The sequence below is a fragment of the Cnephaeus nilssonii genome (assembly GCF_951640355.1).
Source record: "Cnephaeus nilssonii genome assembly, chromosome: 4".
Lineage (NCBI taxonomy): Eukaryota > Metazoa > Chordata > Mammalia > Chiroptera > Vespertilionidae > Cnephaeus > Cnephaeus nilssonii.
Window position 1 is genome coordinate 67020935 of NC_137075.1, and position 25995 is coordinate 67046929.

At 41.9% G+C, this 25995-nt stretch overlaps 1 protein-coding gene across 3 annotated transcripts in view; it reads left to right on the forward strand.

The window, feature by feature from the left end:
• Nucleotides 1-25995, forward strand: part of MAP2K5 (mitogen-activated protein kinase kinase 5) — a 269269-nt gene that overhangs the window by 215495 nt on the left and 27779 nt on the right. For all 3 annotated transcript variants that reach the window (XM_079768368.1, XM_079768369.1, XM_079768370.1), the window contains 2 exons: nucleotides 11845-11906; nucleotides 14958-15003. In XM_079768368.1, coding sequence (XP_079624494.1) covers nucleotides 11845-11906; nucleotides 14958-15003 — 108 coding nt within the window. The remainder of the gene's footprint in view (nucleotides 1-11844; nucleotides 11907-14957; nucleotides 15004-25995) is intronic.

A 25995-nucleotide genomic window follows, 5' to 3' on the forward strand; every position in this document is an offset into this window, starting at 1 on the left:
GCATATCTGGGGGGTGGGAAGGCCTGAAAGTTTTAAGCAGAGGATAACAGAACCAGAGTTGAGTTTTAGAAAAATCACTCTGACAGGATTGTGGAAGATGAATTATTGGGAAGGACAGTTAGGAAGCCATAGATCTGATCAGAACTTATGAGGGCTTTAATTAGGACAGCTTTAACATGTTTGAAAGGTATTTGAGAACTAGAATAAGCTGGGTTTGGTGAGAAATTGTATGAAGGGGAGGGTGGAGACGGGGTGTCACAGTCAGGCCCTCACTGAGGTGGGGCACTTATGCACTTCATAGGAAGAAGATGATTAGCATTCTATTCATAGGAGAGCACCCAGTATCTCATTCAAAACTATGTTAGTCCTAGCCAGTTTGGTTCAGTAGACAGAGTGTTGGCCTGCAGACTGAAGGGTCCTGGGTTCGATTCTGGTCAAGGGCACATGCCCAGGTTGCAGGCTCAATCCCCAGTAGGGGACTTGCAGGAGGCATCCAATCAGTGATTCTCATCATTGATGTTTCTATTTCTCTCTCCCACTCCCTTCCTCTCAATAAAACAATAAAAACTTTAAAAAATAATAATAGCCCTAGCCAGTTTGGCTCAGTGGATAGAGCGTCAGCCTGTGTACTGAAGGGTCCCAGGTTCGATTCTGGTCAAGGGTACATGCCCGGGTTGCAGGCTCGATCCCTGGTGGGGGCATGCAGGAGGCAGCCAATCAATGATTCTCTGTCATCGTTGATATTTCTATCTCTCTCCCCCTCTTCCTTCCTCTCTGAAATCAATAAAAATATATTTTAAATTTTTTAATTAAAAATAATAACAATAATAATAAACTATATAAATACATGTTTCAGAGCCAGTTATAAGAAATTTGTCAACTAGACTCTCAAGTTCCTGAGCTTTTCATTTCTGTTTCCCTAGTGCTGCATGTAATATACAGTTAAATGAAATTTATGTGCAATTGTAAGAACTTACTACTTGTTTTTTCAAGACCCCCAGAAAAACAAATTCAAAAAGTAGTAGAATATGACAAGGAGGTACTTAGTATATGTGGTCCTTTATCAGAATTCAGAAGTCTAGCTCTAGCTTTTATGGTTTACAAAATGTTTCCCCAAGGTTTACTCATGTCATGTTGCTTTCCCACACACTCCATTTTACAGATGAGGAAACTGAGTGACAGTAGGGCTCTTTCTGCTGTATTATAATTGACCTTGATGGCAGCAGAAAGTGACAGCTGAACATTTTGGCATCAAAGAGAGAGATTATTTAAAAAGCTATAAAAGAAGACAACATAGAAAGCATTGCAGACATGCCCTGAGGGCAACACAGTTCAGTTTCACTGTCTGTCAGAATGACTCCATATCTTTAAGAAAAAATTGAGTTCCATTCTGCATATTCAGTTTAAGTTAGCAGGGAGGAGCTTGACTTCTGTTAGGAAAATTTATATATACAAAAGATCAGGTTCTTGAAGCACTATTATCTTAAAAAATGAATTCATGCAGAATCACTCTTCCTGGCCAGGTTAACAGAGGGCTGGTTAACTGAGAAACTACGGGGCAGTGGACATAGCAGGTGCTCTCTAAGGTGGGGGTGGGGGCATGAGAGTGGTTGCCTAATAATACCTCCCTGGGACTCAAAAGGTGGTATTTACCTACTCGAGGGAGTAATATCCATCCATTTTTTGCCTGAGGGACTTGGCCGTAATTCTGGCCTCTGAAGTTAGAAAATAAAAGAAACACCACCCCCCATCTCTCCTGTTCCCAGCAGCCTAAGAATATCCTGTTTCTTTCACAACACATAACTGCAGGTTGTAAAGTGAGACAAAACTTGCTGGCCTGAGCTCTCCAAAGAGCTGAGCAGGCCCAGAGCTTCTGACCACAGTGACCAGTGCTCTAACCACTCACACAAACAGGTATTGATGATATGGGATTTCATGATGTTTGCAACTTGCATGAGTTAATGACTGAGGCATTAGAAACTTGGTAAGTTAATCCAAGTAGATACACAATAGTCTTGTCCTCCAGTGATATTAACTAGACCTGTGTCTCATAGTGTTGGAATATATAATAGGGAGCCTGAAAACCGATATTCCTCTTTTATGTAAGGCAACCTTTAGAAATCTAATACCTCCTTTGAAAAGTCCAGTATGTTTAAATTAATGCAATTTGGCTGGTTTGAAGATTGAAAATAGGTTAGCATTAAGGCCATGATTTCTTTAGTAATTACTTTTTCTATTGGTAATAACTGTTTCTTTAGAAATGACATTAACATTCCACCAAAACACAGCAGTAATCCAAAAGTTAATGTTCTGTTCATTTATAATTATATTTAATTCATATTTATGAGTTGTTGGGAGGGAGGAGAAAGAAAGGAAGTGAGTTTTAAAAATGTAACAGAAGAAACAAGTTAAAAGCAAAATTTTTCCTGAATCTGGAGGATATATCAAGTCACTTAAAGTGGGAAAATTTAATTTTTTAAATATACAGTTATCAGATTTTATTAGGTACTATTGAAAAAAATCTATATTTATATTATTTCCTAGTGTCAGTAAGTGAGTTCGGTCGACAGATTTTCTCCATTTTTTCTTTTTTTACTAAGCAAAATATTAGCATAAACATCCCTATGATTTTTATTTCAGTAAGGCAGTTAGATTTAGGTTTTGGTTTTCTTAAACCAGGAAAAATTCTGCATCTTTAAACAATCGTTGAAGTAGCTTTGTGTTGTTTTCTTTGAATTGTCCGTGAAGCCTGATGTATTATTAATGAATTAATTTTGTGTTGGTGGAGGCCTGTGAATAGCATTCTGTGAATGGGCAGTTGCCTAGTGGGGCCAGTTTTGGCTGCTGTCATTTAACATGTGTTGCTCTATTGTGAAGTCTTATCCAGCCGTAGGACAATGCTCATTTAATCCACCATGATGGGACCTACACACCCTGAGCCCAAGTTGGATGCCAGGGTCAGTTACCCAGCAGCTCAGGCTGGGGCACTGCTCTGCCTCACTGCCTCACTGCCTAGTCGCTGTAGTCATTTTGCCTACCGTTAATTTTCCCGAAACCAGGGAAAACCCATCTGTGAGCAGTGCGGATGTTCTCAAAAGAGATTCCAAACGGGCGGGCTGGGGTGTTGCCTTCATTCCAGAGTGGGGGCAGCATTCCAGGGAGTAAGTTCCTTCCTTCCTCCTGGAAATGGAAGCGTCTGGGCCCACGAGATCCCTGATGTTCTGAGGTCCAGAGTAGCAGATGGCATTATGATTTTCCAAATCCTGATGAACATTCTAACTGAACTTGTTCATTTCACAGTATGTAGTTCTATTTTTTTTTTCACTTCCTCTCCCTCCCTCCCCCTTCTCTCCCTCTCTTTGTTCCTCTCACACTGACTAATTTTAAACTGATGCAGTATCTCCTTTAGCCAGGTGGAAATTCCCTTCTCTCTGTGTTTATTGTATGGAACCAGGTAAGGCACAGTTTCACATATAATTCTCAGCCTTTGAGTCCTGCTGACAAAGCCCTCGAGTTTGTTTATAAAAATGTATAAGCAAATACCGCCAGCACTCCTATAGCCACTGGAAGTTCTGTTTTTCCCTTATTTGTAGCGTGCAGTGCAGGTGGTGAATGGCAGTAATTATTTTAACTAACAGTCGAGTGAACATCCAGGGGGACATACAGTGGCGATGTGGACTTTGGCTATCATTGAGTCTCAGAGTCTGACTTGATAGTGTTATGGCTTGTTGATTTTTCAGGCCACGGACCTGCCAGGTGCTTGCCCTTGAACAGTGCATGGATGTAGTTCAGATGTTTCAATGTTGACCCCTTGCCTATGAAAAGAGGAGTAATTCTTCTCATTTAGGAATCTGTTAAGGGTTATTTTTCTCTCGTAGATGTTCCTCTTTTTTTAATACAGTGAGTGTATGATCTCCTTTTAAGATTGCTTGTAATCAGCACTTCTACACATAGTACCATGGTGAAACACCAGTGTGTATATTAACATTATAATTTAGGTCCTGGATCAAACATGTAGCTGGACTTCTCCTGAGGAAAAAAAATTGACCTTAACAGTGTATGAAATTCTAACACTATATAGGGACAAGGTAAAACCACAGGTAGGAATTGCTGAATAATTACCTTTAGACCAGCCTGAGCAGGAGGCTTCCCACGAGGGTGAGCTCATTTAATGGTTCCTAAAACTCAATCTCGTGGATGTCAATGGTCATGCTTGATTATTTGCAGCAGTGTTTTATGAAAAAGCAATAGAAATGCATTGGGGGGCTACAGAAAAAGGGGACAATAGCAGGTTTTACTTTTGTAAATGAAATCCCTTCGGTGTGAGACAAGCATGTTTTCCGCTGCTCTGCCTCCACCATTGGAAGGGGAGAGCATGTGGATGTTAGTGTGCAAGTGAGTGGGTATGTGTACTGTTCACATAGGCACCTCTAAATAATGCTGTGGACTAAAGCTTACAACCACAGATACCTAAAATAAATAGAGAAAAACTGATGTTCATTGGCTTGGCAAGGAAGCGGTTTTGCAAATATGGTTTAAATGATTAATACATTTCCCAGTTCTCTACCTACCTATTTTCTTCATAAACACACACACACACACACACTGAGTGGCCAGATTATTATGATCTCTGAACGCATAATAATCTGGCCACTCAGTGTGTGTGTGTGTGTGTCTGTATACACATACATACATATATATATATATATATTAGAGGCCTGGTGCATGAATTCGTGTATGGTTGGGGTCCGGCCAGCCTGGCCAGGGGGAGGAGACATGGGCGGTTGGCGGGCCTGCCTGCTGGTCGAACTCCTGGTCGAGGGGACAATTGCATATTAGCCTTTTATTATATAGGATATACACTGAGTGGCCAGATTATTATGCGTTCAGAGACCATAATAATCTGGCCACTCAGTGTGTGTGTGTGTGTGTGTGTGTGTGTGTGTGTGTGTGTTTATTTATTTATTTATTATTGATTTTAGAAAGGAAGGGAGAGGGAGAGAGATAGAAACATCAATAATGAGAGAATCATTGATTGGCTACCTCCTGCACATCCCCCACAGGGGATTGAGCCCGAAACCCGGGCATGTCCCCCAACCAGGAATTGAACCACGACCTCGTGGTTCATAGGTCAATGCTCAACAACTGAGCCACACCAGCCGGGCATACCTACCTATTTTCAAAGAATTTTATAAAACACCAAGAACTTTGCCATATGTTTAGAAAATGCCTAAGTAAATGTAGATGTTTTAAATGACAAAAAATTGGTAGACTAACTGAAAGCTTAGTTTTGACATTAATGACAAAGTTGGTCCCTCCTCTCTTATCCCAATACTGAGGAACTTCTAAAACAAATTTAGGAGAAAAGGAAAATGGGAAAAATCTTTATAATCTCAAATTTCCATTACCTAGAGACAGATTACTTTAGACCTGTCCATTTAAATGTGTTTTTTATCAGCCATCTGGTTGCAATGCTCACTTAGCTAACAGCTGGTTCTCCCTTGATTTAGGGATGGTTCTCCCTTGATTTAGGGGTTTTGGGTAAGATAAGGTGGGTAGTTCTCTACCTACCTATTTTCAAGGAATTTTATAAAATTGGCAGAAACTCAGGCCTTTTGCCCCTGGTTCCAGATCCATCTGAGACAAGTTAAATGAGCTGCTACTGTCAGCTCGGACCCACTGGACAGAACTTCACACCGAAATGCCCACACATGTAATTTGTCACATCTGGCAACCCAGAGCAGGGGGCGACCCAGTGTGGAAATTGAATCATCTTTCACTTTCTCTGCTCAGGACTTGATGTGGAAAGGGATGAGTAAAAGGGGGGCTTTCTGGTCTCCAGCTGAGGAGGGTCAGAGGCTTTCTTTTCTGATGGTATCTACCTGCAAGCCCTCCTAAATTTAAAGCCTCATTCCCAGCCCAGCACTGTTCCCTGTAACACCCCACCGATTAGGTCAGTTCCGTCTGCATTGTGAAATCAAACATACACATAATTTCAGAATACTGATTGTTCCCTCAAACAGTGGCCACATTTTTAAGTAAGTGTTTTTAACAAGCATTGACTACATTTTTATAAATCTAATGCGTAATTATGGTTTACTCCTATCTTAAACTAGGCTCTCGAATGGCACTTTGGACAGATAGGTTTTTGGTTTGTAGATTAGCTTTTGTAGATATCTTTAAAGGTGAGGTCCAGGTTATTTTTGGGTTTTGGTTTTGTGTCTACTTTTTTTTTTTTTCAAATACCAGTAAACTAGGTTTCCTCCCCAGTGGAGAGCATATTTGTCCTGTGGACTCTGCCAGTTGTCTAAGACATTTAAGACAGTAAATAGTGGAGAATCCAAAACCAGTCTGGGATCTGACAAAGCAAAATGCTATTCTGCCTGACCTGAAGCCACTGGAACCACAAATTACCTTTGACCCTGGCAATGTGGATAGAAGTAAAGCCATCTAAGAGAGCTGTTCGATTAGTATGAACCCCAGTGCGTATGACCAGAAATTGCTGGGCCAGGCTAAAAAAACATTATACTTGAATTAAAAGGTTTATTTTTTAAGTGTGAGAGCATAAGTCTCAACACTGGTCAGGCTCTAAGTGATTCTGTGATGGACCTGTTGGTTTGATGGTTTGAGACCATGAAGTCTAGAAATAGCCTGTTTTAAAAAGTTAGAAGGCTTGCCATATTTTATTTAACTTGTCAGGCTGGTTTAATGTAACCACAGCACAACTGTCCTTAGAATTCACCAGTGTTGCCAACACCTGAGAGTTTTGAGACGTTGCCCTTCTGTCATCCTCGTGTTTTACTGCTAATAAGTATAAAATCTTAATTTGAAGAAATGTCTGTTTTGCACAAAGAGAAGGGAACAGGACACAGATTAAGATGGTCAAGGTCCCTTCACCCCCAGGTGCGGTCTGGATTAGGGAAGGAAGAAAGTAGGAGAGCAAAGAGGTGTCTCACAGCCTTCCAAACACTTACACTTTGTTTTCCCGTCGCTCTCCTCTGGGAACTCAGGTACCTACCAGCCAAACTGCATCGAACCCCTGTTCTCCCGGTACAGCCTGGGTGCCCAGCTGTGGTCATTTCCTCCATCTTGCAGAGCTATTTTTAGGGGTATACGTCTTATCCTCCAAACAATTCACAGATTCTTTGAGGATATGAGTTAATTATCAATCATCCCACAGTGCCAGACTCAGTGCCTTTGACATAGCAGGTAGTCAAAAAAGTTGTTGAATGAATGAAGCTGTAAGTTAAGTAATGAGTGATTGTGTCATTTTTATACAGTTTTCTGTCTGTGCCCTATCTGTGTCTGACTTGACCACTACATCATCGTCAAGTTCCATTGGCATCTACAATTATGAATTAAAGGCAAAAATTAAATCCTCAGGTTTTAAATGTGTTTTTAAATTAAATCCTCAGGTTTGGTGTTTTTGTTTTTTTAAGTAAAAGCCCCTTAACTTTTTTCCAGTTGACTAATTATGCCAAGCTTCTTCCTTATATGTGGGCCTCATTAGAGTTTTTAAAACTAGCTCCTTGCCTTTTTCCTTTTAAACTTTCTATTTTGACATCATTTTAGATTCACATGCACTTGTAAGAAGTAATACAGGGACATCCTGTGGACTCTTCACCCAGTTTTTTCCAATGGTAACAGTTCATAAGTATAGTACAATATCACAACCAGGAAATTGACATTGATTTCTACCCGTGTGTGTGTGTGTGTGTGTGTGTGTGTGTGTGTGTACATTAATGATATAGATTCTTTCAAAGCCAATAATCATCATAGTTTCAAAAAACTTTGCCTTTAAAATAGTTATCTCTCTTTTAAGTAAGTCATTTCGAAAGCATTTTTCTTATTAATGTTGTCTGTATTTCGAGTATTCAGTGTGCCTGCCTGCTGTCAAAGTCATAAGGTGTACTTATTGGCACACTTACTCTGCAAGTGAACTAGTAGCAGCTGTGGTTGGAATTGGACTGCCTTTTCCCATCTCCCCTCCCCCACCACTTTGAGTGAACAGGTATACACACACACACACACACACACACACACACGCACGCACGCACACTGATTTTCTGCTGCTTGCCTTTTTTTATGCCTGAGTACCTTGCTGACAAGTGCTAATAACAAAATACCAGAGAGAGTCCAGTTGAAGTTAGCATACATTAAACATTCTGAACTTGTCCTTTTGCTCATAGATTGTGCATAATTAATAATTAAACAGTTTCAGTTGTAATGGGTTGACCTTCCTGAACTGTTCATTATTCACAAGGCAAAGGCATCACTCAAACTTTTTTCCCATTGTCCTTCGCTGCTCTCTGCATGCCGCCTGCTTGTGTTCCTGTTGTTTAGCAAAAGGGGCTGACCAGGTAGTTACTGAGGCCTCAGAGACTTGGAGACGGTTCTCCTTGATGGCCAGGATTGCTCACTGAAGTGGTTCTTAACAGCTGTTTGTATGTTACAGTTGCTGCTCCATAGAGCTCAGGTTAAGGCTTTTGGATAAGGTTGTGTCCACTGTTTTGTTCCATACCTCCATGCTCAGATGCTAAATGAATAGCATCCCCAAAAAAGCCCTTAAGGTGAAGTATGGCACGCAGGGTCTTAAAGTGAGTGACTTTTATTAACAATTTGGAGTCCGTTTCAGCCAGTCCTGAGAGTTATTAGTGTAACTGCTTCTCCAATTTGTGTTTATATTTTTGAAATATGTTCCTCATCTGGCCTGAACCCATATTTCACAGAGAGCAGTTCTGATAAGGAGCAGCAACTAGCTTAGTAGCTCCTCCCAGCCCCGTGGCACGGTTCTCAGACCCCCAACCCTGGGTGCCTGGGTGCTTTCCCTCCCTGGGAGCCTCTGAGGCTGGAGCCGCTTTCCCATGAGCCTACCTACCTCCTTCAGACAGATGTGAATTACATAACGAAAGGGGTTTTACCTCCTGATCTAAACTAACTTCTCATTTTACTTGCTTAAAAATGAGAAAAGTATCCTTTAAAATCCTCCAGTGGTGTGCACACTGTCAGGTCTATTCATTTTCTTCCTTCGGGAGCGTTAACAGCCGCGTGCTTCTGTGGCGAGTGGGGGCCCTCAGAGGACCCCTGTGCCCTGTGTTTCTGCCCTGACCACCATCACCTCATGCGTCTGTCTTCTGTATCTCAGAAAATTCTCCTTTGAGGTGTGAAAGAGACATAGACTTTAACATGAAAATAAATACCTGGCCTTATGCACATGGGATTAGAATCCCCCTGTATCTTTGATGAGTGATTCTTTCCCGGCACCAGTGAGATGCGACTCCACCCTCGGTGGGTCTGCAAAGTCCACGTGGGCTGGCATTTTCACAAGTAAAATAAATTATTCATGGTACCACCCAGTGTTCCTTAGTTTTATGTTATGAGGAACTTAACAGGCTACAATATCAGGTCTTAAATAAAATTAACTATCCATGCAAAGATGTCACATCTCCTCATTTTGTTCCTCATCCATGTTAAAATGACATCTTCATCAAGTTGCCTAGTTTATAAATCATTAATTTACTCTTGGTATCATACTTTGAAATGAGGCCCACATTAGCATCATGTTTTATACCAAGATATTTTTAGAAAAGCAGCCCAGAATTTTAACCATCTTGGTAAATATTCAGCCACATTAAGACAGTGGGCTTTTATTTTCCTAAACATTGCATTTTAAAGCAGCTGTTACTCAGACACTTCCAGTACCACAGCCTCCAAAAATATTTCTGGAACAAATGCCTTAGAGAACTAACAACCTGATCAGAGTCCATAATTTTTGTACCTCAGACTTTGAACTATCTTTGCACTAATAGTTCTTGAGACAGTAAAACGTCATTTCTTGAACTGGGCCTTGTAGAACCTTGCAGGCTTGGTGATATATATGGCTTTCCTAAAACAGGCTGGGCTGAAATTGATATCATGGTTTATTTTTGCTCTTCAAACCGATGGGACTTCTGTGACCATTTTATAGTACCTTTATCGAAGACGTGTCATCTCACTGCGTGCCTTGTTTCTTTTGAGCAGACGATGTCATCAGCCCCCCATTTTTCATGTCCTCTCTATGTAATGCCGGCCTGTAATCCTTTGGACTCGGCACGATTTTATTTCACTCCCGTGTTCCTTTGTTTTCCTTTCCTCTCTGGAAGCCTTTCTCTGCTGATGAGAATTTTAGGTTTACAATGACTAACCTTCCCCTCCTCTGGATGAACAGGGCACATTCAAAGAGGACAGACAGGCAAAAGCTAAGAAACATTTTGTTCACATTCCTTTTCTTTTAACCTCTTTGGGATTTTTTTTTTTTTTTTTTTTTTTTGGCTGCTTTGACCCCCTCAGTTCCTTTTGATTCAATTGTATTTTCCAGCAGTTTCCAATTGTTTGAATTGGAAACAAAGCCTTAATAAGAGTTCTAGTTAATTTTCTGTCTTGTAATTACCAATCTCATTTTTCTGATAATTGGCCACAGCAATTATATGTATATTTACTAATCACATAGGGGGCTGTGTGATTGTATCTATCTGCCACCATTGATAATGACACACATATTGCAGAGGTGCTTTTATCATCTTCTTTTTTCCACTACATCAAAGCCATTTCCTCTCGTTCTCAGTAATGAATACATGCATGCATTTGACACAGTTGTGTGCTAGAGAAATTGTTTGGCTCCCACCAAATGCTGCATGCTCTGAGTTTCTTGCCTGCAGCGCTAGAAGGTTGTATGTAATGATATATTGCTCATCCAAATGGCCAAAGCACTCCAAAGCACAGTGAGATTAAAATAAGTCATTCCTTTGTTAATTTAAATAGGTGCATGTATCATACTTTGCAGGGCACTTTGTGTAGGGATGTCAGGGAGGAAAGAAAGCCGCCGAAAGGTATTTTTAATAGCAAATGAGAATAGATGAGAATGGAGTCATTTGCAGCTGCCTACTTTATGTGGTTCTCTTGTTCCAACTGTAGGTCTAATGAGATGACTGTTAAAGCACTCTGCAGTGTAATTTCATTACATCCTGAGCCGTTACACTATAAACACAGTGGCGCTCTCTGTCATTCTTGGAAAAACTCCTAAATTCTTAAAGCCTTCCTTTGCGAGTGGTAATGGGGTTTGCTCCCTGTGTTAAGCGGTTGTTGTCACGCATTTGTTGCTGTGTAGTTATCTGCTCCTTAGAGTGACACCACCTCCACCCCAGTTCAGTGTGGTGGTCAAGGTGGGAATTTTTCTTTATGTCTTTAATTCACTGGCTTTCTCATCTGATGAGTTGGCCTAGACTGGCAAATAGGCTGAAATTCTTTTTCAGGAAAGCTTTTCCTATAAAAAGCCTTCCTATTAAAGTTTTAAAAAAAAAAATCTGGCCCAAATGATTGTGTTAGGGGCAAGCAGTTAAGAGCAGTTGAATATACAAATGAATGTAAATAAAAAGGAAAGTGTAAATAAGTAGCAAATCCAGTAAAAGAAACAAAGGTCAACACAAGAATAATTCCACAGCTCTTTGTTAATTACAAGACCATTTGTGTTACTTAAATAATCATTAATTTCTCATTTACACTTTCGTACCTTCTTGCCTACCCTGTGGCTATCATTGTCCTTCTTTCACCTCCCCTCCCTCTTTGTGCTCCTGTTTCTCACCATTTTAAATGTGTGTGGCTTTAAATTTGGCATTTTACATAAGCAAGTGAAAGAGGGTATAGATGAGGCCTATAATTGGATGAGGCCTTGTTTTCCTTTCCACGGGGTGGTGAATCCTTGTTATATACTCATCTTTATACTGTTCCTTTGGTGGGGGAGGAAGGGCATAAAGAAAGAAAAGGAATTATTGTGACTTTTGGTGACTTGTTTTTCCTCCATCCCAGGATTCGCCCGTCCTTCCGGTTGGAGAGTTCTCCGAGCCATTTGTACATTTCATCACTCAGTGGTGAGCCTGTTTGCAAACATGCCATGCCCTCAATGTAAATGATACATGCCATTAACTCGGAGGCTCCGTGAGACCTTATGGCTCTCCCTGCTTCTTTTTAGAGATGGGAGGGACTTCAGGGCCTTGGGCAGATGGGGCAGCAAAGCTGAAGAAATTGTTTAAATTATGTAAACGTTATTTACACAACGGGCTGTAAATGTATTTCAGAGGCTTTTTCTGTTTTAACAAACTGCTGAGAATCAGGCTACCTCTTTGAACCCAGATACTATTGCTATCCACTTTTTTTTTTTTTTTTAAGAAATACACAGTTTTATAGCCCCGACTCAACAGACATATGAAGCTTATTTTTATTAATGTAACCTCAAGTTACCCATAAAACTGTCTGTCACTTAGTGGAAGCAGCATAGTTTATTAATGCATTTGATTTCCAGTAAATAACTTTTATCTTTGGTTATATTTTAAACACAATACTGGTGTCCCGTTTCAATGAATTTTGATGCTTGAAAGACTCCAAAAACATGGTTCTATCAGGTCCACTTTAAGCATTAAGGAACTAAGAAGAACCACAGAATTTAGATCCAAGGGGCCCTCAGAGTCTCCAGGCAGCCCCTTGTCATTTTACACCTGAGGAAACAGGCATTTTTCTGCCGAGGGTTCTTTTCAGCTTTGCCTTTTTCCTCCCAGCAGAATGTTTTCTTTTATGAGGCCTTCACATCATCCACCTCTCCCCGACTCGATCGGCAGCACTTATGTGGCCTTGGAAGACCCAGTTGTCCACTGCCCTCCTTGTGCCCTCTTCCTCCCCCCAGCATGGAGAGAGGAGGAAATTGGGAGCAGAGGAATGACCACCCCAAAACAGGAGACAGAGCCAGCTAGAGCCTGGTCTGGACATGCTGGAGCTCCTTCATAACTACCTTCACTTCTCTTCCCCTTCACCCAGCTCCTTACTCCATCAGCCCTTCAGAGTCGTGTCCACTGGTGGACAATGAGCCCCCCACCCCTGCGGTGCCCCGGAACGGTGCGATCGGGAGGCCGCGCTAAACTGAAATGGTTGCACTGTCCCCATCCCCGCCCCCATGATCCATCTGGTGATTACGCTAAAGTGAAACCAAGAAATATTCCTTAATATAAATGTCAAGCTTTATCACCTTTTTGACTAAGTGTAATATGTTACCTCTTAATAAAAATGTCTCATACAGTTTATATTTCACAGAAAAAAAAATGTAGAGAAGAGATTCCCCCTCCCCTTATTTTTAAAATTTTATTAACACTGTTTCTATTTATTTTAAATACATAATATTCTGTCGCTTTTAAAAACTGTTTTCACTCTGCAAACAGTTTTTTTTTTTCAAATTATGCCATGTTGAAAAAGGATACATGTTGGTTAATATTAGAGCCATTATTCAGAAATATTTTTAGTCTTTCTTAATTTCCTTCTCATGGAATTCCTAGAAACACTCAGAAGCACATATGGGAATGCCCCATTTTGAAATGCAGAAATTGGAAAATAAACCGTGCGATTCCTAAACGGCCTGGAGCGCCTGGTTTGGGCATCACTGGCTCCAGAGACGTTGGATTTCGTTGGATTTGTGACGGGATGACCATGCTTATCTCTAGCTCACTGTGTGGGCTAAGACCAACGGGGGGGGGGGGGGGGGTTGCTGGCTCTGCAGACAGGGAAAAAAGCAGATACTATTTTTACCTTCCCTCCCATCCAAAAAATTAATCAGCTGTTATATAAAAGTTTTATGGAGACGGAGGATAACCTGTGTTGAAATTTCCACAGATGTCATGCTGAAACAGAAATGATAATGGGTAACAGCCTTGTTTTCCCAGGAGATACAGCTACTTTGGAATGTCAGATTAGGACTGTTCCCAACTCCACCGGGCGAGACAGCTTGAATTACTTGCTAATGGATGCAGTATTTGAGAGGTGCATATGGTTATTTATAGGGAAGGCAAATGTCCTTGATGCCATTAATGGCTCATAACTATGGTTCTTGTTTACCAAATGATCATTAAATCTCTCTACTTAAAAAAAATACTGTCAGCAATTGCAGAAATTGTATGAAGGTTAGAGGTTGCCTTATATAAAGAAAAACCATCTGTGTGATTTTCCAATAGAAGCAGCAATCTGTCTTCATGACTTCAGCCCACAGACACTCTGAGTTTTGTATAAATACAGTTGTCTCGTGCAGGTGCTTTATCACGTAGCTGAGTACACACTACAGCTACTAATTGTACCTATTGCACCAAGACAAGAAATATTTTACATGAGGAATGTGATTCTTTAAGCAGCTTAAACAAACTTAAGTTTTTCCACAGCTGTTTAATGAATTGGCAACTTGATTGTAGCCAAGATAAATGAAAGTCGAGATAATGTAATATTAACCCATTTGTAATTTGGTAGCGTTATCTAGATTCTTGACCTCTTTTATTTATTGTTATTTGGAAATGATGACATGAGATGTTTTTTCATTTGAGCTGATAGTCATGTTTCTTTTATTATCTTATCCCAATTACCAAAAAGTATATTGCTCCCTAAATTTAAGTTTGAAATAAATTGACAACTGAATCAGGAAGAGAATATTGCTGCTTTTTTTCTCACATTAGTTTCAAAAGTAGAATTAAGGTAAATTTAAATTCATTATCTGTATTGCAAAAGTAATTTTAAAAAACTTGTGTGTGTATGTGTTTCTGATTCTTGAGATCCCCCAAAGTCTGATTAATGAAAGGCCAAAGTAAAAGAAAGAATATACAGGCATTGCTCGAAGATATTGCGGGTTCAGTTCCAGACCACCGTAATGAAGCAAATATCACAATAAAGCGAGTCGTAATCTTTTTGCTGGTGGAGGGTCTTGCCTTCAGTTTGTAAAAAACGCAACATCTGTGAAAGCACATTAAAACGAGATGTGCCTGTACCTTGGCCAAGAATTAAACATGATGAATTTTGATAACACCCCAGATCCAGGGGAAATAGTCAGTAGTGGAAATTATAGCACAAATTTACAAGTGATATAAATATTAGGCGTTTTGTTTTTCTTCTTACAGCATGCGGAAACAGCCAAAAGAAAGGCCAGCGCCTGAGGAATTGATGGTAAGTAAATTCTTTCACTTACATTAGACTTCTCCATTTATATAACTTCTTAGCATTCTGTTAAGAGGACCAGAGTGGAATTTGAAATATCCACAGGCTCTAGAGAGGCACCCATATATACTTAATTTGACTAGGTGTGTTTGAAGCTCCGATCCTCAGGTAGTAGTTTTTACTTTTTTAAAAGCCCACCACCATTTTGAAACTCAGTGCAGAGTTCTTCCTTTGCCTTCTACTTAAGGGTCATAAATTAATCTAGGCTCCGCCTCATCCTCATTTGCTATGCCAGCCTCTCAGAACTCTGATTGGTCACAGAGAAGATAGCGTGTTGAGTTTTTAGTGCAACCCTACAGGAAATTTTGCATGTGGCCTGGAGTCCTCCTGAATTGATGTAGAATGAAATTAGATTGGCTGCAAAAGATCAAGGTAATGTGAACCTTTGGCCTTTCCTCAGAAAGACAACCCCAAGGCTGCTGGTGCTGTATTCTCAGCTTCAGGACCGCTTTCTTTGATTGCAAATGACAGTTTTTAGTCAAGCAGGGAGAGGAACAGAGATGCTCCCTAACTATTCCCAAATGGTCATTTGTTTAGTGCAGATTGTTGAGTTGACAGTGCGCAAGCTGTTTAAAGTAACGTTAGAATTGAGCATTCGCAAGTAATAATTATAGTCTCTTTCTAATGCTTTGCATACCATTCCCCGTCTTTAGATTGTTGCTGTCAGAGCAAATTCCAGCCAATTTTCTTTCGCCACTTTCAACAATACGCAGTTTATAGATACTGGTACAGAGGTTTTCATCCATGTATTTCATCCTAATAAACACTCTTAAGTGCAAAAACTTCTGTATAATATGGTTTCATCCCCAAACAAAATAACTGTCCTGTCCCCTTTGCATCGTGACTGCTTTCCAGGGAGGTAGCTTTCTCCTTCCTGTCACCCCTGGAGCAAAATTTCATTTTTCAGGGTAGTTTCAAGTTAAAGAAAGTTCACCCCTAAAACCTCTATAATTTGTAGCTATGCTGGTTTCATGTCTAGAATAAACTGGTCTTGGTGGGGTGGGTGTCTCTGTGATGGTTGGGAAATTCTTACAGTTAGTCACATTTAAGAAAACTTGGAGCAGGTTCTAGATATGGAGCCCATTTACCTTGTACATTATTATGCTGTAGCTGGATAGCATAGGGTGGCCAATAGGGTTTCATAAAACAAATACGTTTGTAAATGCATGTTTCAGTGCTGCAATGAGTTGGCCACTTATAAATAAAACATGTGTAGATGGTACATAGGGACATATGTTCTGGTAAGGAACACCATTCCAGGGTGTCACATCATAAAGATAAGGTGAGGGTGGGTATGTTCAGTGTGTGTGTGTGTGTGTGTGTGTGTGTGTGTGTGTAAACACAAGGGATACATATTTCAATATATCTCTTTACAACTATACATCCTGGTGTGTGCTGTTCCACATTTTTAATTAATAAATATCAATAAATCAATAAAACACAATGAAAAATTTAGTCACAGGAAGCACTATCCTATACTTAATTTAACATTATTTCTAGTGCTGCTCACAGTTTGATTTAAATGAATGGATTCTCTCAGGTATAGCAATAGTGAGGCTCCCCTGGCTTAGAAGGGGCTCAGTGAGGAGGCAGAAAATGAGGGTGTATAAGGCTCCTGTGGTCAAGGGGATTGGGCCCTGCCTGCCTTTGGCCAAAATGTTGGGCTCCTAGGTGATGGGAAAGAAAGTGGATGGTCCCTGGCTTCAGGAACCTGAGTCACATCCTCGGGACCCAATCTTAAAGAACCAGTTTCTTTATTCCTTCTAGCATATTAATGGCTTTAATTTTTCCTTTTCTCTCTCTGCCTGCAACCTATTTGATGGTGCTCCCATCTGGAAGCTGAGAGCATCCTCTGGAATGCATGAACTGTAGAGCCCATTTGTCACTGTAGTTGGGGGCCTGCCTTTCACAAAAAGAGCAGTTTATTTCCCAAGCACAGTAACTCCAGGCAGCAGGGTACCAACGTGGTCTGCACAGCTTGGGCCACATCAGCTGTGAGGCCTGCAGGATTGTCAAGGTTTCCCTATGGGCCTGCATTTTCCAAATCAAAGGAAGAAAGTCAGATGGGTTGGGTGGAAACATGCATACAGTCTTGCAAGGGATGCGGAAATATACAATAACAGGCAATAAAGTAACTGCCGGGAAGGACTCGGTGCTGTGGGGATCCATCATGGGAAATGGAGGAAAGCTACATGGAGAAGGTAGCATTTGAAAGGGCCTTTGGAAGATGGATTAAATTTTAATAGAGAGTTTCAAGGGGACATTCCAGGCAAAGCATGCCTGTGTAGAGGCCCCAGACCTTTTCAGAGCAAAGCGAAACCTCTGCTGTCTGCTGGACCAGAAATCCCTTCGCCATTGGCCTCGTGGAGTCCAACACCCACAAATGTGGAGTTCAGATAGGCAACATATTCACCTATCTGAACCCCGGCTGTGCAGTCTGCTCAGAAATTCCATTTCTTATAGAAGGAACCCTAGTGTCCAGGCCTGAAACTGACTGACACAGAAGCAGCGCACCCACCGCACATGCCTTTTTCCCTGAGTGAATGCTCTTGAGTGGACTCCCATTCAATACAGGGACTCACCTTTAGACCCAACAAAGGAAAGCAGCCGTGCGGGCAGCCCAGAACATCGAGCATGCCGACACAACCCGACAGGGCCCCACACGCCCTCTTTCTGCTCCTGCGATGCCGATGCCAGCATGAAGGGACACACTTTTCAATCACCCAGAAGTGTGTCGCAGGGAAGACCTCTGTCTGTGCTGCCTCAGCTCTGTGACCTGGTCCAGCAGACTTAGGGACAAGGTCCCAGGCTGCAGCAACTCTGGAGGTGCAGACAGAATGTTCGCAGGCCTCAGACAAGCAGGGATGCCATGGCTCGTGTAAAGGAAAAAACAAAATAGCTTCTGCTGGTCAAAAGGGATTGGTGAGGCTGCAGCAAGAAAGGGAGGACAATGATGCAAAGATGGTAGAGAAATTGTCCCAGAATGTCAATAATCGGACTGAGAAAGCAAAAAATTAAAAATCAGACCCTCAAATTCAGGGACAGAGACAGCCTAGATGGGAACACTGAGATGGAGAGGTCCTAGTCTGGTTTGCTATTCAAAGTATATGTTTAAATATTTTTTAATAAAGGGGATTTGATGAGAAACATTATGGTATAGGAGAGAGAACCCCTTGTGCAGAATTAATCTTCCTTTAGGGTCAGGCTGTGACTTAGCAGGGAAGGCCTCCACACTTCGCTTCCTTTAGCAACTCCCAGTTCCCTCCCCACTGCGTGTCTTCATCTGCAAAATGAAGGGGAGGACTAGATCAGCAGTCCCTGACCTAGGGTCTGGGACTTCAGGAAGTCTGTGAGAGCCCCTGAAATTACATCTCAAATCAGGCATGCATGTGGGGATTTGCTGCTTTTTTCTTTTTCTTTTTCTTTTTTCTGAAAAGGGATTCATGGCTGTCATCAGTTTTTCAAAGGGGACCATGACCCTGAATGATTGTTAAACTCCCTCGCTACCTTCCCATTCTGTTAGTTAGAGCTTTGTGGCCAGGACCAGAACAGAGCTCTGAAGTGAGGCATTCACTGGGAGGGACGGAAAGATCTTCTCTGTGGGACTGGGCAGGGCCTCCCACCAGCTGTCAGGAGGCCCTTTCACCTCCCAGCCCATCCTGACTGTGGGCCTTGGCTGAGCAGGGAGGGTGTGGGCCATGGGCACCTCTGCAGTTACAGTTTGGGTGCGGAGTCCTATAGATCCTTCTATGCATTTAAAGTATTTCCAGAAGCTTTCCATGTCTAAGCTCTATTTAATGGAATCTATGCATAGTAAGTAATCAGGTCAGAAGCAGCAGCACCCGGTTTGAGATCAATCGCTGGCTAATACTTTATCTAGGCCACTTTATTATCTCATGCTGATCCGATTCCCATTCTCCTCCGCCTTTGTAGCATGCTCTTCGGCTGTGGTAAAAGTACGTATCACATACATATTAAAAACATATACCCATTCTATCTGTATGTAAATGCGTGAGGCACAGCTGGATATTGCAGAGGAGTTTGATTTACTAATAGTTATTATCTGTTCTAGCTGTTCAGTGGCAGAGAGAATTTCAGAGAAACAAGCTGGTGCAGAAATTGTCTTTATGCTATTGCTATACTGCTTTAGTAATTGTTTAAAAATGCAGGTTTTCTCCTTAGGTTCCAATAATGCCTGCTTTTTTTTGTTGTGTTTTTTTGTGTGTGTGCATTTCCATGTACATTCCGGAGCAGGGTGTCCTCGTTTAGCATTTCTCAAGTTTGGTTTTCAGGCTCCTAAGAAGAAACATAGAGAGCAGTTTGCAATTGAAATTTGACGTTTTGCTTAGAAAGCAAGTAAATAGTGTGACTTCAAGTACCTGACACAGGTGTGGGTCTTGAGAAAGAGATGTCAGTTATAATCAAAATAGTACTTTTAGATATTTTCCTTCTAAACCCCAGCAGCTGCAAATGTGAAGGCATCTCATTTCTCAGAGAAGGCTTTATGTGTAAGAGGTGGTATTGTTTGGGGCTAATAAACACCAAACTGCTCCAGAAAAATCTGTTTAAACATTTAATTACTTGCAAAGAGATGTTAACTTGCTTAACTCCTCTAAATTAAATTGTCACTGGTAGCTTTTCTGCTTATCCAAACCTGATTGTAATTACATTTTCAGATAGTTTGATTGGTTGTTCTCTCAGTTAATCAAAGTATGTGATAAATTAGACATCTATGTGGTCTCTCTTAAATTTTGGAGAAATAAGCCCTGGCCAATGTGTTTAGTGGTTAGAGTGTCGGCCCGCACACCAAAGGGTCTCAGGTTCGATTCCTGGTCAAGGGCACATACCTGGGTTGCAAGTTCTATCCCCAGCACTCCTCCCCCCTCCCACCCCCCAAATCTGGGCATGTGCAGGAGGCAACCAATCTATGTCTCTCTTTCACATCAATGTTTCTCCCTCTCTCTCTCCCTCTCTCCCTCTCTCCCTCTCTTCCTCCCTCCTTCCCTCCCTCTCCCTCTCTCTCCCTCTCTCTCCCTCTCTCTCTCCCTCTCTCTCTGTCACCCTCCCTTCCTCCCTTCCACTCTCTCTGAAGATCAATGGGAAAAAAATATCCTTGGGTGAGCATTAACCAAAAAAGGTTTGTGTTTGTTTTTTTGTTTTTTGAGAAATCACATTAGATTTTGTCTCTCCACTCTAATTCCAGTGTGACTTTTTGGTTTATACTCAAATGGCTTTGTTTACCATAATTCTACCTAAACCTTTTGACCACCGTGAAAGACAAAATGCACCAGACAATTAAGGAAATTATTTTATTCAGTTTGCAATAGGGAGAATGTTAATAAGGAATGTCTCAAATAAAAGAGAGGGAGCCAAGGTTATGGAGGCAGGTAAACAAGGAAGTTATCAGCCAGTCCCATGGAAGTCATGAGGAAGGATGGGAAAGGGTCTCATCTCTGTGATAAGGGGTGGTCCTCTGTGGTTAAGGAAAGAGTAGGGCAGTTTCTCAGCTGTCACTGCTTTCTGGGAGCAAAAGGGCTCAGGTAAAATTCACCACCTTCTACTGAATGGAGCAAGGATGAGTTTCGGTTTATTTTGATCCAGGGCCTACCTGTGTCCTAAGCAAGTGTTAAGACAGGCCCATTTCTCCAGCTCCCTTGCATAGTGCTCAAAGGATCACTGTGCTTGCAGTCTAAGCTTTTTAAAGCACTAACGATGGTTTAATAAGCAGTTTTGAACTTGGTTGTAGTTGATTACATTTCAACTACAACATGCTATTGCCTGTGTCCTATATAGCATATTTTAAAATAGACCATTAGGGCCAGACTCATACATGTGACTCTTAAAGATATTTTTGCTTTAGGTTATTCATTTGGAGGTGCAGATCAGTTCATTAGTGAGGTACCCAAAAATTGCAGGGAGAAACCCGACTGGGATTGTAACTTCAACTAAATATTTCCTTCAAGCACAAAAGGCATCCCAGAAGCCTGGGGGCTCTACATAGGGTCCAGTTGACAGCCATGTAATGATTTCTTACTATTTTCAAGTTCTGAAGGCCATTAAAATCATCTGTTTATGTCTGCTTATAAATAGGAATCCACTAGTAAGAAGTTGATTTTAGCTTTTTAATTGCATATAATTACAACAGCAGAATCACTGTCTGGATGCTTGAGATCGCACTAAATCAGACAACTTTAATTTGAAATTTTGATGACACGTTAACACTTCAACAAGAACAGAGAGATTATAACCCCAGAAAACAAGCTTTGTTTTTCCATAAACGTGACTGCTTAATCTTTTCACAAGACTTTCGCAGATAAATGTGTGAGTATTTATATACATGCACATAGCAAGAGAGATACAGATAGATAAATCTGCCACTCCTTGATCATGGTAGTGTGACAGGTTTAATTTCCCAGTTAAGGATAACTTTTTTTCTCCATCAGTCAAGTCAGATCTCTTAATATAGTGATGATTTGCCTGTTTAAGATTGCGGTTTTTTGAACTCCTGCCTGCAATGCTGCTTTTTTGTTTTACTACACTGACTGTCATCTTCCAGCATCACGTTTCAGGGCACAATGAGGCTGTGTAACCTTGACCACAGCAGTAGTTCAGTTACCTGGAATGCAGTAAAGTGATCGATCAGGGCGCTCTCCGGTGTTGTGCCACGTCCTCGGGGGGATGAGCTGGGACTTTGGGGTGTGTTGCACGTTAGTTCCTCATCGGCAGTTTCTGTTAGCTGGGGGGTGGCCTTGGCCCAGAAGGCCCTCCTCTCCCCTGTCCTGGAGGGTCTCATCCTCCTCCTTCCGCTTTTCCCCGCTCTTCCCCTTCACAGGGCTCGCTCTTCTCTCCAGAATTTATTGTCTCCAACTTGGAACAGCACTCGTTTGCATGAATTACATAATTCATCTTACATTTACAAGTGGGTTATGTAGCACAGTGGTTTCTAACCCCGACAACTCATCAGAATCATCTGAGTAGGTTAAAAAAAAAGAAGAAAAAAAACTCTAGATCCCAACTCAGGTCAAGGAATCTTTGGTATTTGTACCAGGGAGCAGGTACTTTTTTATTTTTAAAGCTCTCCAGGTGGTTATAAGGAGCTGCCAGAGGAAAAACGCACTGATTTTTTTTCTTTAATCCTTACCCAAGGATATGTTTTTATTGATTTTAGAAAGAAGGAAGGGAGAGGGGGAGAGAGAAAAACATCAATGTGAGAGAACAACATCGATCAGATGCCTCCTGCACACACCCTGACCAGGGATCGAACCCGCAACCCAGGCATGTGCCCTCACCAGGAATCAACGCTCCCACCAACTGAGCCACACCGGCCAGGGCTAAAAACTCACTGGTTTTTTAATGCCTTTTTTCTCCAACTAGAGTATGAGTTCCTTGAAGGTGGGTCATGGTCTTAGAACTCAGTGCCTAACTTGGTTCTGTGCCACTGTTATTCAGGCCCTGATCTAATTAAAAGAAAAGAAATCACTATCGATTATACTTTGCATGTGCCATTCTCTCTAATCCGTTTCAAAAAAAACACCGTGCTAGACAACAGGTAAGTACAAAAAGATGTCCCTGTGCTGCAGGAACACACAGGGTAATCTTGAGGAGACTGACAGAAGAAGAAGCAAGCCACCCTGGGCATTGTGATGTCATACTAGTTAGGATGACCACACTAGAATACATGGTCAAAGGTTTTTGTTTAACCTCCTGTTAGGAGAGGTCAAATGGGTAAAATAATTTGGTGCCAAAATTGAGGAATTTCTAGGATTTAGCAATGTTTGCAGGGATAACATTCAAAGCCTTTATCAACCAATAGAGTATAGACCTGGCCAATCCGAACAGGCACCAGCAGTCAGTTGTTCCACCCTGGAAGTCTGGGAAGAGCAAGAAGACGTTAAGCAGGTGTTGCTCAATAGCACCTGTGGCCTCTGGCTTGCGTTCTGACCACCTCCAACAGTTAATTCCAAATCAGGAGGTCATTAGAGAGCCAAGACCTAGAGGAGACCACCTGGCCAGCACCACTCTGCCTGGTTAGATTGATGGCAGGGACCCAAGGTCTTTATCTAGCAGCGTATCAGATGCATCCCACCGCACCGACTCACCCCCCAGCCCTTAGGAATAATGGATTAAGTTGAGAAAGACCAGAGACATTTAGCCATTTGTCAGAGAAATAGAAGGGGATCTTGAAACGTGGTCTCTGTGATTTGGGAATTGCTACTGAAGGCAGCAAACTTGTTTTCCTATGAGTACCGCCAATAAATAGATGCAATTCTTATCAATAATTAATGAGTCAAACCAGGAGTTTCAAGGGCTGGAAAAATCTTAGACGCTTCCTATTTACAGTTGTAACCAGCTGGATTTGTTTAATGGGTTGTTTGCTTTTTAATTTGTAGCGGTTTTGAGAGACCTTTGGGGACTGCATGTCTTGTGGTTTCAGTGAGGCCTTTTGTAGATACAGTTATTTGGGGGGTCAAACCTGCCTGCAGATCATTTGAGGTTCACTTGGCCTTTGGAGACTGCAGAAAGGCAGTGGAGACATTTGGGCCTCTGTCCTCTATTTAATTTTCAAGATTAGAATTAAACATTAGGCCTCGGTCTACGGAGAGACATTTGCCGGAGCATGGACTAGTTTCTTTCCAGTATCCTGGTTTACCGTTTCTCTGTTCTCTTAGAAATGGTCACTGATTCTGAAGTAGGAGAATAGGTACCCTTCGTTTATTCGTGCAAAGGTTCCCTTGACACAAATAAAAATGGAATTTTCAAATGTAACCCGATTAACTCTTAATTGTATACCAATGGCCTGCGTGTGTGTCTGCTCCTTCAAAAGGTTTCTGAATGGCCTGCATGTCTTTTTAAACTTGGGGGGAGGGGCTTTAATTAATAGCAGGACTTTCTAATTGTGGGATTGGTGTGGAGTTGACAAAAATTTGTATAAATAGGGTACATTTTTCCACTTAAGAGGGCTGTGCTGAAACATTTTTAATTGGATTTTCATGGTGATTGACAGCATTTGATTATGACAGTAACTTTATTTGGCTGGACTGCTTTAGCCTCTTGTTCAGATTTTTCCATCAAAGCTCTTTTTTATCCTCTGAATCCCCAGTGGAGCAGCAGTCATTGTGGAAGAGCCTTTTAGCACCTTTGTTGTCACCATCCCTGGTGACAATTGGACCCAGCTGGTAGTAGATAAGAAAATGTTCCTTTCACAAAGAGGCTGTGTCTCCCGCCTCTGCGGTTTCAATAATTTTAAGAGCCCCCAAAACCTGTTGAGGATTAGAAGTAGCTTTAGATGTGAAATGAGTGTTAAGTATTAGTAATCGGGAGATTAGGGCCCCAGGGACAATGAGAGATAAACAACTGCAATTAAGGCAAATCTGCCGATGTAAACAAAATTTAGCAGAAACAGATGCCCTAACCATTTTGGGGGATTGATTTGAGGGCACCAAGGAATCGATTTTTGTCTTGTTTACACTTTCAAACCCCTGTGATATACTGGAAGGCTAAATATTTCATACAGCCTGATTTTAGTTAATTTTTTTGCCAGTGCCTCACAGTAGGCGCCTCTCTTCTCGCAGTGACCAGGCCTGAGTTTATTCTGCCTTCACAGGGAGCAGCTAATTGTCTATGAAGGGCCCCCGTGTTTAAATGGGCTTGACAGGAATTTAAATTTTGTTTCAATCAACCCCTGTGCTCACAGCCTGCTCCAGTTTCTAATTTTTAAATTAAACATGATTTTTTTTTTTTTTAAGCCACAGCCTGGCCTCTGGAATACTCGCTTTAACTCTCAGGAAGGCCAGTTGGCCACCCTGGAATGCTGGTGTCTGCAGGGCCTGAGGCTGGAAAGGCCTCTCTCCAAAACAGGCATTTCCTCCCCATCGGGGAGGACCGCGGAGCTCTGGCTGTCTCCTCCCGCCTTGGAAACAGCCCCCTTCCCACCCTCCCGTGCAGGCGGCAGGCACCGGTGCCGCCTTGTCTGGAAAGTGGGTTAAGCACCAGAGGAAGGTGCGAGGATAGCTTTGAGGGGCGGACGGAATTCTAACCCACTGCACACTGGGTGCAGATGAATGTTTCAGCCTTTATTTGCAGGTGTGAAGTGGGCGAGAACACGCTGTGAGTGTCATGGTGTGCATGTCAGTGTGCACCCACCAGCTTTATTTCTTGAACTCTGTGCTGAGCATCCTCTCTGATGCTGAGGAAGCAGTATGTCAGCCTTGAATCCTGAGAGTCTAGCAAGAAAGATGAGACTATAAACAGCCAAGCACAGGATAGTGTGAAGTTCACCAAAGACCCTCCCTCGCCTACTCCTGCCCACCTTCACCTCGTGGCCCTCCTTTCCACGTACCCTGTGCTCTGCCCTCTAACAGCCCCAGATGCTTGGGGCATTCTTACATGGTCATGCCTTTGCTTGTGCCATTTCCTCAGCCAGGAATGCCCTTTCCTCATGTCCACATGGTGAACTCCTACTCAGCCCCCAAGACCCAACTGACACAGCCTCTCTGCAGCTTTCCCAGGCACGTTTCAGTAAGTTGATGATTTCCTGTTGTATGCCATCCTTCCTCCCGGCAAGCTCCGCTATTAGTGCACTGCTCACACTTTGTGGTAGTAACTTGTTTGTATGACTGGTAACAGTGCATAAATAAGACCACGAGTTCCTGGAGGATGAGATCAGTCTTATCTTTGTAGCCTTGGCATATAACCCGGTCCGTAACCCCAAGTGCAGTGCTCACTAAACAATTACTGAATTGAAGTGATATGAATTTAACAGATGAAAAGTTCTTGGGAAGGCAGGATTTCTTTCAGCCAGAGTTTTCTGGAGAGACTTTGTGCATGGGGTAACAAATGAGCCAGGCCTCGCAGAATAACATTTGGGTATTTATGTGAGTGTATTATCTTCGGCACACAATGTGAAACACAGCTGAGATCGTAAGGGAAAGCACCAGACCC